The 20,420-nt window shown below is 40.1% G+C and overlaps 1 protein-coding gene across 1 annotated transcript in view; it reads left to right on the forward strand.

Annotated features, from left to right (window-relative positions):
- The window catches only part of Als2 (Amyotrophic lateral sclerosis 2), a 226,968-nt gene that overhangs the window by 147,938 nt on the left and 58,610 nt on the right, over positions 1 to 20,420 (forward strand). Inside the window, exon 11 of the mRNA XM_067151475.2 lies at positions 390 to 619. Coding sequence (XP_067007576.2) covers positions 390 to 619 — 230 coding nt within the window. The remainder of the gene's footprint in view (positions 1 to 389; positions 620 to 20,420) is intronic.

Genomic DNA, 20,420 nt, shown 5'->3' on the forward strand with positions numbered 1-20,420 from the left:
TCCATATCCATTTACTGTATAAAACTGTTCTTGCACTTCTCTCCCATCATTTCCCTAAATCGCATCATCATCAGCAAATTTCAAAGAACATACTGTCGTTTGCTCAACCTTCTCCAACTGTCCTAAAAATACCTCACGGGTTTGTTCCTTGCATAACTGTTCAAGCGTTTTATTTGTACTGAAAGTTTGTAGATGTTTTGACAGTCTATCTTGAGTTGCTTCCTCTGTATAAATATGGATTTTTCTGATTAAGAAATACTGTAGGTATTTTTATTCCCTGGAAAGAACCATGTAGAAGTTAAATTAGAAGCAACCGAGACATATGGTAAATATTTAATTTGTTGTATAATTTCATTTGTGACATAATTAATTACTGTATGATTTGAAAGGCATTTGAGAGTCCGCACCATCCATTGGGACTACTACTTTGTGATGTGACGGGAGCATACACGGCAACCTATGGTGGAGTTCGTGTGCACCCACTTTTGTTGAGCCACGCTGTTGAGGAATTACACTCCATCACTGCTCGTGTATATGAAGTGGTACGACTCTTGTTTCCAGCATTGCCACTACTTGGACAAGAGCTCTTGTTGGGAGATGGACAAGAAGGGCAGGACAAGTATGTAATATTCTATAAATAGGATTGATAGTGTTGTATGCATATCATGTGAATTGTTTCAGTTGTCTTATTCATCATACAGCCCCTCATTTCGTGTCACACTTGGCTAGTACAAGATTGTGGTCGCTGTCCACATCAGGTCCTGAATAGCTGTGACCGGAGTTAATCTGGTTTTGATATCACTGTCTGACTGATATATAATCAGTCTGATATCGTGCATTATCACCAGATGCTTCCCATGCGTATCTACTTCGGACAGGTACTTCAAAGAATGTGTTTGTTATAATCACGTCATGCTGTTCACAAAATTCTGAAAGTCTCTGACCTCTTTTGTTCATGTTCCCTAGTCCAAATTTACCAGCATATTTCAAACTGTTGTGTGAACCAACAGAGGCATTGAAATCGCCCATTATGACCACATTATCTTTATTTCCTATGAGCTCTAATAAGCTTTCAGTTTATTTGTAGACTCCTTCTACCTCTTTGTTGGAAATGTTTGATGTTGGGCAGTATACCTGAATGATCACTAGATCAACTGGAGTGGCTTCCACTTCAACCATCATCAATCTGTCACTTACATGATGTGTGCTGATCACATGATTGGACCATTTCATCATCATCGTCGTTGTCGTCGTCATCATCATTTCCCAACTCCAGTTTCCCGGGTGTGGTGTACAAGCGCTTGCCATCTCCGTCTGTCTTCATACATCTTCAGTTCCAGTACATCCTCCCATTTGTCTCCTCTCTCCTCCACAACTGATCTTACAGTCTCTATCCAGCATTTTCTTGGTCTTCCCTGTGGTCTTCTTCATGAGATTAAGGTCAAAATATTTTCTGGCAGGTCTTTCCCTGTTCATTCTCATTATGTGCCCATATCACTGAAGTCTGCGTTTCTTTATGACATTCGTAATAGGAACCTCAATACCAGCTACTTTCCTATTCACTTCATTATTTTCTGATCTTGTGCTTTCTGGTAGTTTGGTTCATGGTTCTAATGAATCTCATTTCAGTTGCTTGGATTCTACTGAAGTCTTTAAACCGTATGTGAGGATTGGTACAAAGTAAGTGTGGTACATGATTGTTTTTGCTTTTTGTGGTATTTTGCTGTCCCAGAGAAGATTTCTGACTTAACTGTAGAAGTTTGCTGCTTTCTTTGACTTGCTGAGTCCACTTCAGCTTCTGTCTCTCCCCATAAAAGCACATCATCAGCAAATACCAGGGCGTTTGGTTCACTGTCCATTTTCTTGGTAGATTTTATGACCTTGTCCATTACTATTACGAACAGGAGTGGTGTTAGAACACTTCCTTGTTGGACACCTCTCTTTGTTTCAAACCATTTTGGACCATTTTCTCCACAAGTTAGTAGCGACTCCATTCATTACCGACTTTTCACTTCCACTGTTAATTATTCTAAATCTGCCTGAACAGAAGTCTGTTTCCTGACCAGTTTGTTTCATATATTCCAAAAATATCAAGTGCTGTTTCTTTCACTGCAATTTTGATTCCTTGTAGTTTTCCCATTCTTACCAGCGTTTTCACATTCCAAGTCCCTAAATTGAAGTTATTATGCACTTTCCTGCAAGGATTTCGTTGAATGACGACCTGAGAGGCCTTGCAACCATCCCCTCTCCTGCCGGATTGGGTTCCAAAGCCCATGGTCACTATTTACAGTTTTGCTCAAGCTTCTACCATGACTGCACATCTTGGGAATTTGCTTGTGCATTGGTTTCCCATTGCCTTCTAACCTGGAGAACAGACACTGCCCAAAAGCTGCCCAGTATGGGTCAGATGCTTGCAGTTATGAATTCCAGTGGCATTTCCTCCACTGAGGGTTCATCGCCCTACTAAGAAGACTCCTCCGCCCAAAGTCGTTGGTCCCCTCAACTGGCTGGGTTATTTCCCACCACCCATCACTCGACATTCAGATGCTGGCTGTACAGCCTACTCAATTACCGTAGCAGGATATACTTGGTCAGACACAGTTCCTCAGCTGCATATGCATAAAATTTATATGAAATAATGCACACACAGTAGTGCACATTTGGAAACTTTTTGAAAATATATAAAACATGCTATAACAAGTCAAAAAAGTTGTCATTTTGAGTACATCTATAAATTCTGAAAAGTCCTTGGTAATATTATTTATATCACCCTATTAGTCAGATAAAATATATGGTTGAATTATACATTTTTTTTAAACTGTTGCTTACAAGTTATGGAATTGGATTGTCAAGAAATTTCAAATAACATTTAAAATCTGTAAAAGAAAGAAAAAAAGTCTCGGTAATGTTTGTATGCTTTCATTAATTACAATGGTGGTAGACTAGAATATGTTGTACAAGCACATTTTTGTTGTGTAAATATTACAAATTAATTAGTCAAACTAAAATAACATTTCTAGAAATCCAGAGTGTTCTTAGGTGATAATGGATTATTAACCTCTCTCTTGATATAAGTCGGTTCCATATTTCCATTTTAAATCAGCGTATTCAAGAATATATTATCTGATCACTATTAAAACTGCCACATATTATAGGAGTGAATTGTCCAATTGAACTTAATATGATCCTGTCTAGTAATGTTATATGTCAGCATGGAACAGGAATCTCCCCCACGGCACTACAGCCCTTGCAGGGCTTTGGCCTACCAAGTGACCGCTGCTCAGCCCGAAGGCCTGCAGATTACGAGGTGTCGTGTGGTCAGCACGACGAATCCTCTCGGCCGTTATTCTTGGCTTTCTAGACTGGGGCCGCCATCTCACCATCAGATAGCTCCTCAATTCTAATCACGTAGGCTGAGTGGACCTCGAACCAGCCCTCAGGTCCAGGTAAAAATCCCTGACCTGGCCGGGAATCGAACCCGGGGCCTCCGGGTAAGAGGCAGGCACACTATCCCTACACCACAGCGCCGGCAGCATGGAACAGAGATGTTGTTAAAATGATTAGTTTCTTTCAATCTGCTTAGTCGAGCTGTTCATCTCCTTACTTCAGAGTCTTCCCAGCCCAAAGTTTACAACATTTTCCTAACACTACTCTTTTACTGGAAATCACCCAGAACAAATCATGTTGCTTTCCTTTGAATCTTTTCCAGTTCTTGTACCAAGTATTTTTGGTGAGGGTCCCACACACTAGAACCATACTCTAATTGGGGTGAGCTGTATGAGATGGTCTGTGACAAGTTACTCCTGGGGAGTGGGTCCTTCAAATGGTTATGTGGAGTTCAATGAGGCTTGTTATTGTGGACTGTTCTAGAATGACACTGTGCTGGGAGAAATTGTGTAGAGAACAAGAGTTTGACATGCAGGTGTTTGTGCAGTGCAATAATCTGAATGAGTGTGTGTGCATATGTAAAGAAAAACTGTGATGAGTGCAAAACTCAAATGTGAATGAACTTGTAATTAACTGTAAATAGTAGTTCGATAAATGCTTCGTAAACTGCAAACTTCATAGTGTACCATTAACATTGTCCAGGTTTATGCTCCAGCAAGAGAAAAAGATCATAAATTGGTTGAGGAATTGTATTTCACTCCGGAGGAGGCAATGGCCCTTACAAAGATAGGGGAGATAAGTGGTCCTCCTCGATGACTTCAGTGCAGAGATAGGTCTTGGTGTGGAGGATGGCATTGTTGGACAGTACAGTCTCTTTGAAAGAAATACCAGAGGAGAGTGTGTGGTACATTTTGTTTTTTGTTTTATTCTTCAAAATACATCCCTGGCATTTGTATACATAGTCATCCTCTGCAGACTGTGAAGTGCATATTTCAGGAACTAAATAGACTTTATCCTCATTGAAGGTCATCTGAAAAGATTTGTGAAAGTGACTAAAGCCTACCCTGATGCAGATGTTAATAGTGATCACAATACCGTCATCATCATTTTCAAACTCCATCACTTTCTTTTTTAATTCTGAGCATCGTACAGACAAAACTCTTATTTTATATATTTAGATGTTCTGACTCGGTGAATTACAGTTAAAACTTGTTAACATGAAATCTAAGAGACCAGAAATTGAAGAGTTTGTGTTAGTAGAAAGTTGTATTAAACAAATACCCACATTTTAAGGTAGAATATTAATCACTTAGAGTATTATAGAATACTGGTGCACAGTATAGTACAGGGTTATTCTAAATGAATGTCGGGGTTACAAAAATTCATAACTCACAGTGCAATTGATGTAGGAATATGAATCTTATTTTATTGTGTACTGTAACTCATAAGTTATTTTGACGTACATTACAAATGCTCGATATGTGCGCCTTGTGTCACTCTACATACATCTACTCGATAGTCCATCTCTTCCCACACACGAGTCAACATGGCAGCGGTGATGCTTTCGAAGGCGGCTAGGATGCGCTGCTTCACTTCCTGAATATCCACCGGAAGAACAAATACCTGATCTTTAACATATCCCCACAGGAAGAAATCGCATGGTGTAAGAATCTGGTGAACATGGTGGAAAGGGTAAGAGCATCAGATCACCTCCCGTTCCGCATCCTGTAGGAGAGTCTCTCACATGTTCCACATAACAGTGGGGGTTCGGTGCACGCCAAATGCGAACATTTTGTTTGTTTACCTTTCCACTTACATGAAAAGTAGCTTCGTCACTGAAAACTACTCTGTCAAGAAAACCATCATCTTCTTCAATCCGTTCCTGCAGTGCGAGGCAAAAGTTGAAACATAGGGCTTTGTCATTAGCTGTTAGAGCTTGACGCAATTATAGGTGATATGGCTTTACCTTTAGGCGCCTTTGTAACACATGCCATACTGTGGTTTGAGGAACTTGCAGTTCCCTGCTACATCTCGTAGTTGATTTGTTAGGACTACGGAGATAAACGCCCCTAATCCTATTCACATCCGCTACTGACACAGCGGGACGCCCACTGCTTTTCCCTTTGCACAAACAACCTGTATCCACAAATTGTGCATACCATCTGCGAATAGAGTTGTCGGAAGGAGGTTCCTTCCCGTATTTAGTCCAAAAATGGCGCTGGACTCTGGTAACGGATCGGTGTTGATGAAATTCAAGAGTACAAAAAGGTTTCTCCGTATCGCTAACTGCCATTTTGTTAAACACTGTTATTACTGCCATCTGGTGGTAACTTATGTACTACAGTTGATGCAAAACAAAACTTTGAGAGTTTGTCTAACTGTTACTGCAACAATAAAAATGGTATGTTTTCCACGTTTAAAAAAAAAAAATTTACGAAATCCCAACAATCATTTAGAATAACCCTGTATATACACTACATTCTGTAAGTAACTGTTAAAGCACTCACAAGTCATATGCAGGAGAAAAATTCAAGTATGTTTCATTGTTGCTCAAGTTACATAAGTACTTAGTCACAGCCGGCTGTGTTCATAGCTTCGGAAAACTCATCAGTGGCTTTGAATGTTGCAGTAGAAAATCCTAAAAATTCAAGACTGTTGAAATTTTCTAGCGGCTAGGTGGAATTACGTTGTCCTCATTATCGTCTTCTGATGTCAGTTTTTGCAATGCATACATCATTTTCTACTGGAGCACATATGGCAACATCGTCATTTGCACTAATTCCCCAAAATTAACACCAGAGTTTGCAACATCTTGTAGAATATTCCGTTCATCAGGTGATGCGGTATCGATGTCGCTATCTAACTCTTGGAGATGAGTAGAGTCACTGTGTTTCTAGTCTCTGTTAAAGCAGTTCCATATGTGTTATGATGACACAGATTCCTAGGCTGTGGCTACAGCTTTTATAGTATCAGGCACTTGGGCTGTGTACACCTGTTCACTGTCAGCAAGACATTTCTATTCTGAGTGATCATTCAACTGTTGAAACTAAGGAAAAAACTTACAAAATGATGAGATGTCAATCTAGGCTCCCTTCTGGGGAGTAGATGTAAGATAGAGTACCCATATTTTTTTTTTTAAAGGAACATGAGATGTAAGACAGAGAACCCATGTTTAATTTTTTAAGGGAATGTGATTTCTTGGAGTTTCCAGTCACCCACGAATGGAGCTTTTCCCGGCAATTCACATTACATGCAAGGACAACAGTTAAACTTTGTTTGGTGCGAGCTCCCCTGTGACACTTTTCAACTTTAATTCTTAGGGTGCAACTTGGAAAAAGATTGTGGAAAAGTCCTGTTTTGTCCATATTGAACACATCACTTGAGGCATACTTTCCTCTCACTTGGTCATATTCATGCAACGAGCTGTTTGTACCTTCTTCATCAACTTGTTTGCTTCATCACTAATCAGTAATGATGAAATTGGGTTTCTCTTTTGGAACCAGTACAGCCAACCTAACAATCAAATTGAAGTCTTTGACATATAAATCCATGGCATTCTCATTTGCTTTCCTCTGAATCACTTAGAGGTGCACGTATGATGGAACCATTCCAGAAGTAACATTTCAGTATCTGTTTGAAGTCGCTTAGATTTGTTTCTGGAACCTGATGTAGCAGATTAATGATTTTTTCATGATCCTTAATTACAGTAGGTAATGCAGACTTGGTAATTCCAAACTGTTCAGCAATTGTAGTTTTCTTTAATGTACCACGATGTACTTCATCTAGATTCTGCAGTTTTGTCTGCAGATCTATAGCTGACTGTTTTGTTTTGGCCATGGCTCGAAGTCTTACTCCTGACATATTTTATGTTCTGATGAGATATACTGATCACAAACAACACTAATTGTTGACATTTAATGCGCACATTATTGAAATGTAGCCTAAGAATACAAGCTGATCGTTAACTTAGTGACATTCACGATTGTCAGTCAAATTGCACCAAGAAACATCAATGTTAACCCACTTACTCAGAGCTTAACTTCAAATAAATTATGGGTTAACAATGGTTTAATTTCAACTATGTACATTTCTTACATTCCTAGCAGAAAAGCAACTTACAAAACACAATGAATAGCATGTGTTCCATGTTAAGCAAGATAAAATGATGCAGGGGTCTAAATAAGTGTTCGTAGTTCATGGTAACCAAAATTCATGTTAACTGAGGAGACTTTCCATAAGAAGTAATACATTCTCTACCGGGACCAAAATTTTGTTCATGGTAACAGAGTGTTCATCTTAGGTGAATTCGTATTAATGAGGTTTCACTGTACCTAAAAGCCTTGCGTAATTGTTTCTTCTTCTTCTTCTTCTTCTTCTTCTTCTTCTTGTGATCATCCAGGTGCGACTTGTCCTATTTCGTACTTCCCGTATCAGAGTTCGTGTATTGTGGATGTTTTAATAATCGTTGGAGGTTCACGTCCACAATAATAATCTTCTCTGACTACGTCCACATCTCCCTTCTTTCTTGCGATTTGTTGCATCCAGTTGTATTTCACATTTTTGAAAATGTGACTGTAGTAAGTTACTTTGCTGCATTTTGCAGAGCTAAGACATCACACAATTTTCCCAGCATGACAGAGTATCTCATTGTTGGTGACTTAGTCTATCAGTGGGATCTTCAACTTTCTGAAATGTATTCACATTTCGAAAACCTGTAGGCAGTTCATGGATGAAGCCTTTATTGTCTGTTCTTTGCGACCATAAAGTGGCACTGGTAATACATAACACTACATGACTTTCCAACGAGTTTCAAAACCGAGGTTATGGTATTACACAAGATGTTCAATTTCAGAAATATACGTCTTACAATTCCAATTCTGGTTTTGATTTCCAAATCCAGACCCCATTTTGTGTTAACTAGTATCCTTGATGCTTGAAATGTAACACCCTTTCAGTGGTGTTTCCGTCCAGGGTGATAGTAGCGTTGATGATTTTCCTTGCTGATTACCACGATTTTGTTTGTTGAATGTTTATTTTAACTCTCTTGGAGCCAGGCGGTACTGCGAGCGTCCGCCCTTTAAATTGCCAGAGCCGATGAGATCGGCCTTTAAATATCCGTGCGGAAGTTGCCAGAGCCGATTACATCGGCCGGCTGGAAATTCTGTGATATACATACTTTTTGGCAGTCTATAGTGACGTGCATACTTTTGTGACAACCTGTAGTAAAGGGGCTACAAGGTATTATGTGCCTGACCTTGCTTTGGAATTTCTAAGAGGGTGTTCTAGCTTTCACAAGAGTTGTTTCCTGTGTTTAGAAATACCGCTAACCGGTCAGTACAAGATTGCTTCTTGCAGTGAGTGTATTCTTGACAGCAGAATGGCAAGTGGATCAAGTGATATATTTTCAGCAGGTATTGATGACGATTAATGGAATATTTGGAACAATGCGAAGTGAACGCGGATGATTTATCGGATAGCGGTAGTGAATTTAGTTCAGAGAGTAGTGATGAAATTATACCAGACACGCCCCCGGGATCACCACAGCTAAAGAAGAGGCGTTTATTTGTTTCTAATGGCAGTAAAGCTACTGTGAATACTGTTGTTGATGAAACTAGTGACGACGATGATGATGATGATGATGATGATGATGATGATGATGATGATGTCTTTGGAGAACATTTTGTGGAAATTTCTCCCAATGAACCTGATAACGTTCCTCAGCCTGCTGTTTCGTTCATGGATATCTTAGACTATAATCGTTATATGGGTGGCATTGATACAAATGACATGATGGTGTATTTTTATTTAGATGAACGTAGAACTTTGAAATTCTGGAAAAAAGTTGCATTCAATATAATTTCGAGAATGGTCTTAAATGCTTATTTGATGTATTTAGAAAACTGTAACGGAAAGAAAATGACTAGGATCCAGTTCTACTCCAGTATAATTGAATCTCTGAGTACTGAATGGTTTGAGAATAGACAAAAGATTATCACGAATATTCCCGTGTGTGGCGTAAAACTTTTGTCAGGTACATTAGAAAGACGGTGCGTTGTATGTAGCTCTCCGCAACGGAGAAAGAGGTCGCGAACTGTGTGCATCAAGTGCGATAAAGGCCTGCATACTAAATGTGCAGCTCTTCATAAGTGCCCTAAATAAACAAAATATATTTGAAGTTCTACTTGAACAAAAAATAGAGATTTTATATGACGTTGCGTTAAGCTTTTTATTGTTCCTATTAGTGTTAATGATAAGTGATTAGTGTTAGTGATAAGTGATTAGTGTTAGTGTAAATAACCTTAAGTGCTTCAACAGTGGTCTCAAACTTTGAACAACATTATATAGCGGTGACGGGTCTTCTTCTCAAAAATGTTCGGTAAGTAAATTTATTTTGTCATTTTCCTTCTTTTTTACTAGTGACATAGTAAAGTTGTGTTTGCATTTTTTGTTTTTCTTTTTCTCGTTCAGAGCAATTATTCTGTTCATAAATTAATTCTGTATCATTACGTAAATGCCGGTCCCCACGGGTCAAGTGTACTGTGCCTGCCTCTCACTCGGAGGTCATGGGTTCGATTCCCGGACAGGTGAGCGATTTTTACCTGGGTCTGAGTGTTGGCTCGTGGTCCACTCAAACTAAGTAACCCTAAGTGATGACAATCGAGGAGAGATCTTAGGCTAAGAGAGCTACCTTGGTCTAGAAAACCATGAATAATGAACGAGAGAATTCGTCCCACTGACCATGCGTCACGTCGTAAACTGCAGGTCTTCGGACTGAGCAGCGCTCGCTTAGTAGACCAAGGCCCATCAGGGCTTTAGTGCCATAGATGATTTAATTACGCATATTGTATTGTATTGTAAGATGTTTTTAAAAATAGATACTGAAACAGAAAACTAGAAAAGGGGATTTCCGATAAAATAAAAACTATAATCTCAACTATTATTTTTTACTTTTTAATAACTCAGAACTATTTTTATACAATCTACACCACATATATAAAATTTATCTTAAGTGTTTGCCATACATCGATATATACATGAATTTTATCGGTGAGTAAAATTGTCTTATTTTCATTAGGGACATGCGTTTGAATTTAAATTTTTTTTATTTTTATTTTTCGCGTTCAAAATAATTATTTTATAGAATTATATTTAGAAATAAATTCTGCATTTAGACGTATATTCTTTTGTATCGTAGATGATATTTTCAAAGTAGATTTTGAGAAAGAAAGTGCAAAAATGTTTTTCTCTTCCTAAAAGTAAACGTTTTCGACAACCATAATATCAACAATAATACTTTTTAATTTTTTTTTTTTTAATTCGTTAGGGCCATCTATGGACCACGGTGCTTGTGTTTTAGCTGTTTCTTGAAGTCATCGTCGTTGTTTGCCACAATTGGTGTTCTTAGCGGCTGGTTTGGCAGCTGTTTTCTTGTTGGTACCTCGAGCTTTCCTGATGGCCCAGTAGTCCTTCATTTTCCGGCTAAATTCAATCTTACGTTCCTCAGACCATTTCCTGGTCTCGTCTTTTGGTCTGTGGGTAACTTCTGTGAGGGATGTTACAAAGGATTTAGTTTTAAGAGTTGTATGATAGTTACTCCGATCAGCTATGTCGTTTTGATTTATGTGGAGTTCCGAAAGGTCCTTCTCCACTTGCTTCATCCACACGAACCCAGTAGCTTTGCCCTTGTTAGCAGCCTTGAAGATCCTATGAGATAATCTATTTGAGTCCATTCTGGATAGGTGTCCGTAAAAAGCCAGTCGCCTTCTTCTGATGGCATCTATGAGATTTTCTTGGTGTTTATATAGCTCACGATTTGGTTGATACCATCGGCTTCCATCTGGTAAAATTCTTGGTCCCACTATCCGTCTCAGGAACTTTCTTTCTTGTACCTCGAGGGCTCTTAGTGGGGTCTTCTTAGTTAAATATAGACACTCTGCTGCATAGAGGACTGACAGTCTGATTACTGCATTGTAGTGTCTTAGTTTGACATTCATCGACAGATTTTTTGAAGCATACAGCTTTCTACAGGCATGGTAAGCCTTATCTAGTTTGAGTCTCCTGTGTTCAAGAGCCATTGTTTCACTGAGGTCCTCTGAGAACCATTCCCCAAGGTACTTTACACTTTTGACTCTCTTGATGTAGATATTATCACTGACTCTCATCTTTCCAGGGGCATCTTTGATGTTAGTAACAAACTCGGTCTTTCCTATGTTGATCAAAAGACCCGTTTTAGCCGCTATTGAGTGCAGTGTTTGGAGCTGAGTAGTAGCCTCCTGTATGTCATTTGCCAATAAAGTCAGATCGTCTGCAAAGGCTAGGCATGGTATCCTCAGGTTGTCTGCTTTAATCACTTTTTAATTATTTATATCACTCTAAATCAGTTGTTTATTTTATGTAGTCGACGTATAGAAAATTTCTTGCCGGTATTTAACATACACCGGTAGATATACGCGAATGTTAAAATGCACGTAATTCTACTAAAAACGGCCTGGCACTTTACAGTAGTAGAGTGCAGGCGGAGCTCTGGCCTCTTCCAGCTGCTAGTGAGCGGCCGATCAGATCGGCTCCTGGCTCCAAGAGGGTTAAGACCAAAATCCTTGCTTGCTTTGTTGGGCATTGAAGATCTTCTGAATTGTCAGACACTATCACTGTGTCATCTGCACTCTGTGAGCTGAAGGGATTTCTTAACATCTGGTTTTAGCATTCCATCCAACAGCCCATCAAGCCATTAGTGGTTGTGCTAAGTTGTGGAAATGATCATTGTTTTGAGGAGAAGTGTAATGAGATAACCATCTCTTCTTAACTCTAATCTTAGGAGAAAGAAAGGAGGTCTAACTCTTCCAAGAATAAAAGCATGGTGAATGGAAGCCATAGTCAGGATTATACTTGTGATCTTCAGCACAAGAAGCTAGACCACTGATGTCAGCAAGAAGCTTTGTCTGTCCCTGTAATAATGAGGGGAATTCCTCAAGGCAGTATTATTGGACCTGTATGTTTTGTTATATATATCAATGATGTGTGTAAAGAAGTGGAATCAGAGATAAGGCTTTTTGCAGATGATGTTATTCTGTACGAAGTAATAAATAAGTTACAAGATTGTGAGCAACTGCAAAATGACCTCGATAAATGTTGTGAGAATGGATGGTAGGCAATGGTATGATGACAAACGGGTTTAAAAGTCAGGTTGTGAGTTTAACAAATAGAAAAAGTCCTCTCAGTTTTAATTACTGCATTGATGGGGTGAAAGTTCCCTTTGGGGATCATTGTAAGTACCTAGGTCTTAAGAAAAGGAAAGATGTTCATTGTGGTAATCACATAAATATGATTGTAAATAGAGGGTACAGATCTCTGCACATGGTTATGAGGGTATTTAGGGGTTGTAGTAAGGATGTAAAGGAGAGGGCATATAAGTCTCTGGTAAGACCCCAAGTAGAGTATGGTTCCAGTGTATGGGACCCTCACCAGTATTACTTGAGTCAAGAACTGCAAAAAATCCTAAGAAAAGCAGCTTGATTTGTTCTGGGTGATTTCCGACAAAAGAGTAGCGTTACAAAATTGTTGCAAAGTTTGGGCTGGGAAGACTTGGGAGAAAGGAGACGAGCTGCTTCAGTGCCGGATTAAGGTGTTTGGGGGCCTTGGGGTACTTAAAAATGTGGATCTCCTTCTTTGTAACATCACGTAAGACTAGCATACTGAAGTCGTTATAGAACTACTTCCACTTAAATTGATGAATAGGGAAGTGTTGTAATAGACTACAATTTTTCTCTATTTTTCATGTTAATATTTCATAATGCCAAAACATATTTTACATTTGTCTCATCACTATTAAATCGACGTACAAAACAAAACTTACGTTTTTTGGCACCACTAGGATATTTTCTATCCGTTTTACAAGAACATTACAGTTGTAACTTACGAATGCTTCAATAATCAGAGGTGAACTGGAAGTTCTCTTCCTGATGCAAAGATGTAGTATAGCATGCACATTCCACCATGCTTCCCCTGTCCCGTCCCACTCACTTCCCTAGATCTCTTCCCCCCTTCCGCCTCGGCCCGTACTCGCAAGCTGCCAGATTTAAATTTTCGTCAACAATAACCTTTACAATAATTACAGTGCGTAAGTAGCGAAGATTCGTGTCTCCAGACGGTAATTGATTCTAGCAGTGATGAAATACTAACTCGGACAGCTGATAAGAAGGAAGGAAGAATGCATGTTCAATATTTTGCGAGCGTAAATATTCATATACAGTACATTCACGGAGGTGGAGCAGCAAGCCTTTTTATACAATTTTAGGCTTGGCCAAGGGTCGGGGCCCCTTGGCACGCGGGGCCTGGGGCTGCAGCCCCTTTAGCCCCCTCCTCCTTAATCCGGCCCTGAGCTGCTCGACTAAGTGGTATGTAATACCAATATAAATGGTCCGTTATTGGACATTATAAATTTTCCAGCAAACTCATTCCTGGTTGCCAGCGTTTCGCCCCATTGTGCTAATTCAGGTTCCCTATGGGAATCAACATCTGTATCATAAGTGGTATGTTCCGAGCTGTCAGTGGAGAGAAGGCATGGAATGACATCAGTAGACGAATAAGTTTGAGTGGTGTCTTTAAAAGTAGGAAAGATCACAATGGTTATGGTTCATGTTTGTGGGTTACTGTAGTCACGTCCTAGTTCGTGAACCATGGGCAACGGCTGAGTGGCCTAGTAAGTGGTCCTGAGAGTCGGGATACCAGTTGCTATGGAATGGGAGTGGGCATCTCGGACATATACTGAGTCGTGGCCCTCCTTGCGCTCAGGCGGCTAGGACTATACAATTCACCGGTGGTCCATAACCCGTTAGAGGAGAGATCCTCACTTGGACTATGTGCAAGTAGGGCAGCATCCTGCTTCATGAATTTACCGAGCTCAGAACACTTTAAGGGAGTAATGGAGTCCCACCCCCATTTGACAGGCGAGGGACTCCTTGGAAACAACTTGGCGAACGAAATGGAATTCGATGGGGAGCTATCAATATTAATGGGGCTTATGGAAGAAAGAAGGTAGAACTGGCTGAGTCAGCAAAGAGGATGCATCTGGATGTGCTAGGAGTAAGTGATCTTCGGGTAAGGGGAGATAATGAGGAAGAGATAGGAGATTATAAAGTGTACTTGACGGGTGTTAGAAAGGGAAGGGCAGAGTCTGGGGTAGGGCTCTTTATCAGGAATACCATTGCACGCAACATAGTTTCTGTTAGGCACGTAAATGAGCGAATGATGTGGGTAGATTTATCAGTGGGAGGAATTAGGACAAGAATTGTGTCCGTGTATTCACCATGTGAGGGTGCAGATGAGGATGAAGTTGACAAGTTTTATGAAGCATTGAGTGACATCGTGGTCAGGGTAAACAGCAAGGATAGAATAGTGCTAATGGGCGATTTCAATGCGAGAGTTGGGAATAGAACTGAACGATACGAAAGGGTGATTGGTAAATGTGGGGAAGATATGGAAGCTAATGGGAATGGGAAACGTTTGCTGGACTTCTGTGCTAGTATGGGTTTAGCTGTTACGAATACATTCTTCAAGCATAAGGCTATTCACCGCTACACATGGGAGGCTAGGGGTACCAGATCCATAATAGACTATATCTTAACAGACTTTGAATTCAGGAAATCTGTTAGGAATGTACGAGTTTTTCGCGGATTTTTCGATGATACAGACCACTATCTGATCTGTAGTGAACTAAGTATCTCTAGGCCTAGGGTAGAGAAAGTGAAATCTGTCTGCAAACGAATAAGGGTAGAAAGTCTCCAGGACGAGGAAATTAGACAGAAGTACATAGATATGATTAGTGAGAAGTTTCGAACAGTAGACAGTAAGCAGGTTCAGGATATAGAAAGTGAATGGGTGGCATACAGGGATGCTGTAATAGAAATGGCAAGGGAATGCCTAGGAACAACTGTGTGTAACGATGGGAAAAGGCGAACATCTTGGTGGAATGATGAAGTGAGAGCAGCCTGTAAACGTAAAAAGAAGGCTTATCAGAAATGGCTCCAAATAAGGGCCAAGGCAGGCAGGGATTGGTACGTAGATGAAAGAAACAGACCGAAACAAATAGTTGTGGAATCCAAAAAGAAGTCATGGGAAGATTTTGGTAATAACCTGGAAAGGCTAGGTCAAGCAGCAGGGAAACCTTTCTGGACAGTAATAAAAAATCTTAGGAAGGGAGGGAAAAAGGAAATGAACAGTGTTTTGAGTAATTCAGGTGAACTCATAATAGATCCCAGGGAATCACTGGAGAGGTGGAGGGAATATTTTGAACATCTTCTCAATGTAAAAGGAAATCATCATGGTGGTGATGCAAACAGCCAAGCTCATGGGGAGAAGGAAAACGATGAAATTATGCTTGAGGAAGTGGAAAGGATAGTAAATAAACTCCATTGTCATAAGGCAGCAGGAATAGATGAAATTAGACCTGAAATGGTGAAATATAGTGGGAAGGCAGGGATGAAATGGCTTCATAGAGTAGTAAAATTAGCGTGGAGTGTTGGTAAGGTACCTTCAGATTGGACAAAAGCAGTAATTGCACCTATCTATAAGCAAGGGAACAGGAAGGATTGCAACAACTATCGAGGTATCTCATTGATGAGTATACCCGGCAAAGTATTCACTGGCATCCTGGAAGGGAGGGTGCGATCAGTCGTTGAGAGGAAGTTGGATGAAAACCAGTGTGGTTTCAGACCACAGAGAGGCTGTCAGGATCAGATTTTCAGTATGCGCCAGGTAATTGAAAAATGCTACGAGAGGAATAGGCAGTTGTGTTTGTTTCGTAGATCTAGAGAAAGCATATGACAGGGTACCGAGGGAAGAGATGTTCGCCATACTGGGGGACTATGGAATTAAAGGTAGATTATTAAAATCAATCAAAGGCATTTATTATGACAATTGGGCTTCAGTGAGAATTGATGGTAGAATGAGTTCTTGGTTCAGGGTACTTACAGGAGTTAGACAAGGCTGTAATCTTTCGCCTTTCCTCTTTGTAGTTTACTTGGATCATCTGCTGAAAGGTATAAAATGGCAGGGAGGGATTCAGTTAGGTGGAAATGTAGTAAGCAGTTTGGCCTATGCTGACGACTTGGTCTTAATGGCATACTGTGCCGAAAGCCTGCAGTCTAATATATTGGAACTTGAAAATAGGTGCAATGAATATGGTATGAAAATTAGCCTCTTGAAGACTAAATTGATGTCAGTAGGTAAGAAATTCAACAGAATCGAATGTCAGATTGGTGATACAAAGCTAGAACAGGTCGATAATTTCAAGTATTTAGGTTGTGTGTTCTCCCAGGATGGTAATATAGTAAGAGAGATTGAATCAAGGTGTAGTAAAGCAAATGCAGTGAGCTCGCAGTTGCGATCAGCAGTATTCTGTAAGAAGGAAGTCAGCTCCCAGACGAAACTATCTTTACATCGGTCTGTTTTCAGACCAACTTTGCTTTACGGGAGCGAAAGCTGGGTGGACTCAGGATATCTTATTCATAAGTTAGAAGTAACAGACATGAAAGTAGCGAGAATGATTGCTGGTACAAACAGGTGGGAACAATGGCAGGAGGGTACTCGGAATGAGGAGATAAAGGCTAATTTAGGAATGAACTCGATGGATGAAGCTGTACGCATAAACCGGTTTCGGTGGTGGGGTCATGTGAGGCGAATGGAGGAGGATAGGTTACCTAGGAGAATAATGGACTCTGTTATGGAGGGTAAGAGAAGTAGATGGAGACCAAGACGACGATGGTTAGACTCGGTTTCTAACGATTTAAAGATAAGAGGTATAGAACTAAATGAGGCCACAACACTAGTTGCAAATAGAGGATTGTGGCGACGTTTAGTAAATTCTCAGAGGCTTGCAGACTGAACGCTGAAAGGCATAACAGTCTATAATGATAATGTATGTATGTATGTATGTAAGATCACAATATGAAGATAAAGTTGGAATTCAGGTGGACAAATTGGGGCAAATATTCGTTTATATGAAGGGGAGTTAGGGATTGGAATAACTTACCAAGGGAATGTTCGATAAATTTCCAATTTCTTTGCAATCATTTAAGAAAATGCTAGGAAAACAACAGATAGGGAATCTGCCACCTGGGCGACTGCCCTAAATGCAGATCAGTAATGATTGATTGATTGATTGATTGATTGATTGATTGATTGATTGATTGATTGATTGATTGATTGAAGTAGTGTGTGACTGGAGTATAGAGTGAATAATAATTCATCACTTACATGACTGAATGCAGTTGAATGCTCTCATTGGAAGCATATCACTGAAAATAATTTCCTGTTTAAGTGAGCTATTGAACAAGAGAAGGTGCAGTTAAAGTCCATTTTAAACACCTTTGTGATTTTTTCTCAGGCCTGCAGATGAACTTAGGATCCTTCTACGTTAACGAGTTTAGAGAAATACAAGAAGTAGCAAACTGCAAGCTTCAAATAAACTCATCTTGATTGAAAATTTCCATTTCTCTGAGGTACTTTGGACATGTAAAATTTAATCCATGAATGCAATTTCGTAAATCTTCATGTTTATGATATTGACTGGACTAGGAAGACCCCAAAAATTATTTTTGAAGTTTAATCAGAAATATGACAGGTAGCAGGTAGGGACCCTCTTCGGAGGCAGCCCTACCCAGGGAGTGGCGCCCCTGCATATGTGAGTCCCAGAGCACACTGACCCGGTGTGTAACATCTGGTATGGGTCCCAGCTCAGGGTTACGAGTGAAGACCTCAACGGCATCTACGGCGGAGAAGGTGGACTTCGGTACGGCGGAGATGGCGGAAGGGGCATACCCGTAGCGTCTGTACTCCAGAGGAGCGGCTACGAAAGGCGTCTGTCTCCATGTTAGGGGCGGCCTAATTTTGAACCTGGCAGTAGGTATAAAATGCCTTTGGGTGTGGCGAGCCCATCGTAACAATAGCCTATATGGACAAAGCAGATATGGTGCCTCGGAAAAGGTTAGGGCGTCCCCTGCTAAAAGCGACGCGCAGCTCTTCAGGTGCTGGGGGAACTGTGAAAAATGGGCAACCAGCACCAAACTACATCAAAATTGCGACAGTTAATGTACTGACACTGACGGGAAAGACAGAAGAACTGGTTGACTTCATGATAGAAAAAGATATAGCCATACTTGGACTGTGCGAGACCAAGAAGAGAGGTACAGGGGAGATCCCTCTGAGAGAAGGATACAGGCTGTATTACAGCGGAGGACCTGAAGCAAAAAATGGAGTGGCCATCATACTTAGAAGAGAAATCCAAGAATATCTGGAATATACAAAGTACGTCAGCGATAGGATGATGATGATGATGATGAGACTCCAGTTTGAAAATGGCGTGAAAGATCTATTTCAGGTGTATGCCCCACAAACAGGTTGCATAGATGAACATCTAGAGGACTTCTTAGAGGAAGTGGAGAGACAGATAGAAGATAAGGAAGTACTATTGATGGGAGATCTAAATGCACAAGTTGGAATGGAAAGACAAGGAAAGGAAGATGTTATAGGGCCCTTTGGATATGGAAATGTAAATCCAGAAGGCGAGTTGTTGGTGGATTTTTGCATGAGGAATCAAATGATTGTTGGAAACACCTGGTTTAGGAAGAAGAACAGTCAGAAGATTACAAGGTATGGCTGGGGAGACAGACGAACAAAGACCATGATTGATTATATAATCGTAGAGAAAGAACACCGGAAGAACCTTGTAGATGTAACAGCCATGCCTGAAGAAGCCTTTGGTGGAGATCATAGAGTTGTGATAGGAAATTTGAAAGTTGGAAAGATTGAAAAACCTCAATTAAGAAGAGAGAGAAGAATTAAAGTATGGAAGTTGAAGGAGAAAAGCGTACAAGAAGAATTTCAAAGGGAAATAATACCCTTGGTACCCAGGACAGAGGTGGGGAATGTTGAAGAGGAATGGAAAAGATTTAAGGAAGCACTAGTTGGATGTGCAGAAAAGGTGTGTGGTAGAACATCAGGAAATGTGAAAGACAAAGAAACACACTGGTGGAATGATAGGGTAAAGATTAAAGTGAAGGAAAAGAAAATGGCATGGAAAACATCTAAGACTGAAGAAAGTAGAAGAAAATATGTGGAGGCAAAGAATTTGGCCAAGAAAGTAGTGGAGGAAGAAAAGAGGAAAAGCTGGGCCTTATTCACACAGAAATTGAGAGATGATATGCAGGGCAGCAAGAAATTACTGTATGGTATCTTAAGAAACAAAAAGAGAGATCAAGTAAACACCAGATTTGTGAAGGATGAAGGTGGCATAATTTTAACAAAGCCAGAAGAAATAAGAAATAGATGGAGAGAGTATTTTCAGAAGCTGCTGAACATAAGAACGGATGACAGTCATTCAATGGACGACCAGGAAAGACAATTAGTTGACGAAGAAATGGATAAAGAAATTACAATGAATGAAATTGAAATGGCAGTAAGAAAGATGAAGAATGGAAAAACTGCTGGAATAGATGAAATTTCAGTGGAGATGATAAAGGCAGCTGGAGCTGTAGGCCTGCAGTGGACATATCGGGTTCTCAGGAATGTCTGGGAGAATAAGGAGGTCCCTGAGGATTGGCAAAAAGGAATAATCATCCCAATTTTCCAGAAAGGTGATAAGAAAGTTTTGAAGAACTACAGGGGAATTACTCTAATATCTCATGTTCCTAAGATAATGGAAAGAATACTGGAAAGTAGAATAAGGTTGAGGGTTGAGAAGCAGATACAGGAAAATCAGTTTGGTTTCAGAAGTGGAAGATCAACAATAGAGCCCATTTTCATTATGAGACAACTAATGGAAAAGCATTGGGAGTACGGGAATGATATGGTGATGACATTCATTGATATTGAAAAGGCATATGACAGTGTCCCTAGGACGAAAGTTTGGGACAGTCTGGTGCAAAAAGGAATTGGACAGGGATTAATAAAAATGATCATGGCATTGTATAAGGAATGTTGTAGTTGCGTGCAAACACAAGTTGGCAGGACAAGTTGGTTCAAAATAACTAGTGGGC

Source organism: Anabrus simplex, chromosome 7, assembly GCF_040414725.1.
Source record: "Anabrus simplex isolate iqAnaSimp1 chromosome 7, ASM4041472v1, whole genome shotgun sequence".
Classification (NCBI taxonomy): Eukaryota; Metazoa; Arthropoda; class Insecta; order Orthoptera; family Tettigoniidae; genus Anabrus; species Anabrus simplex.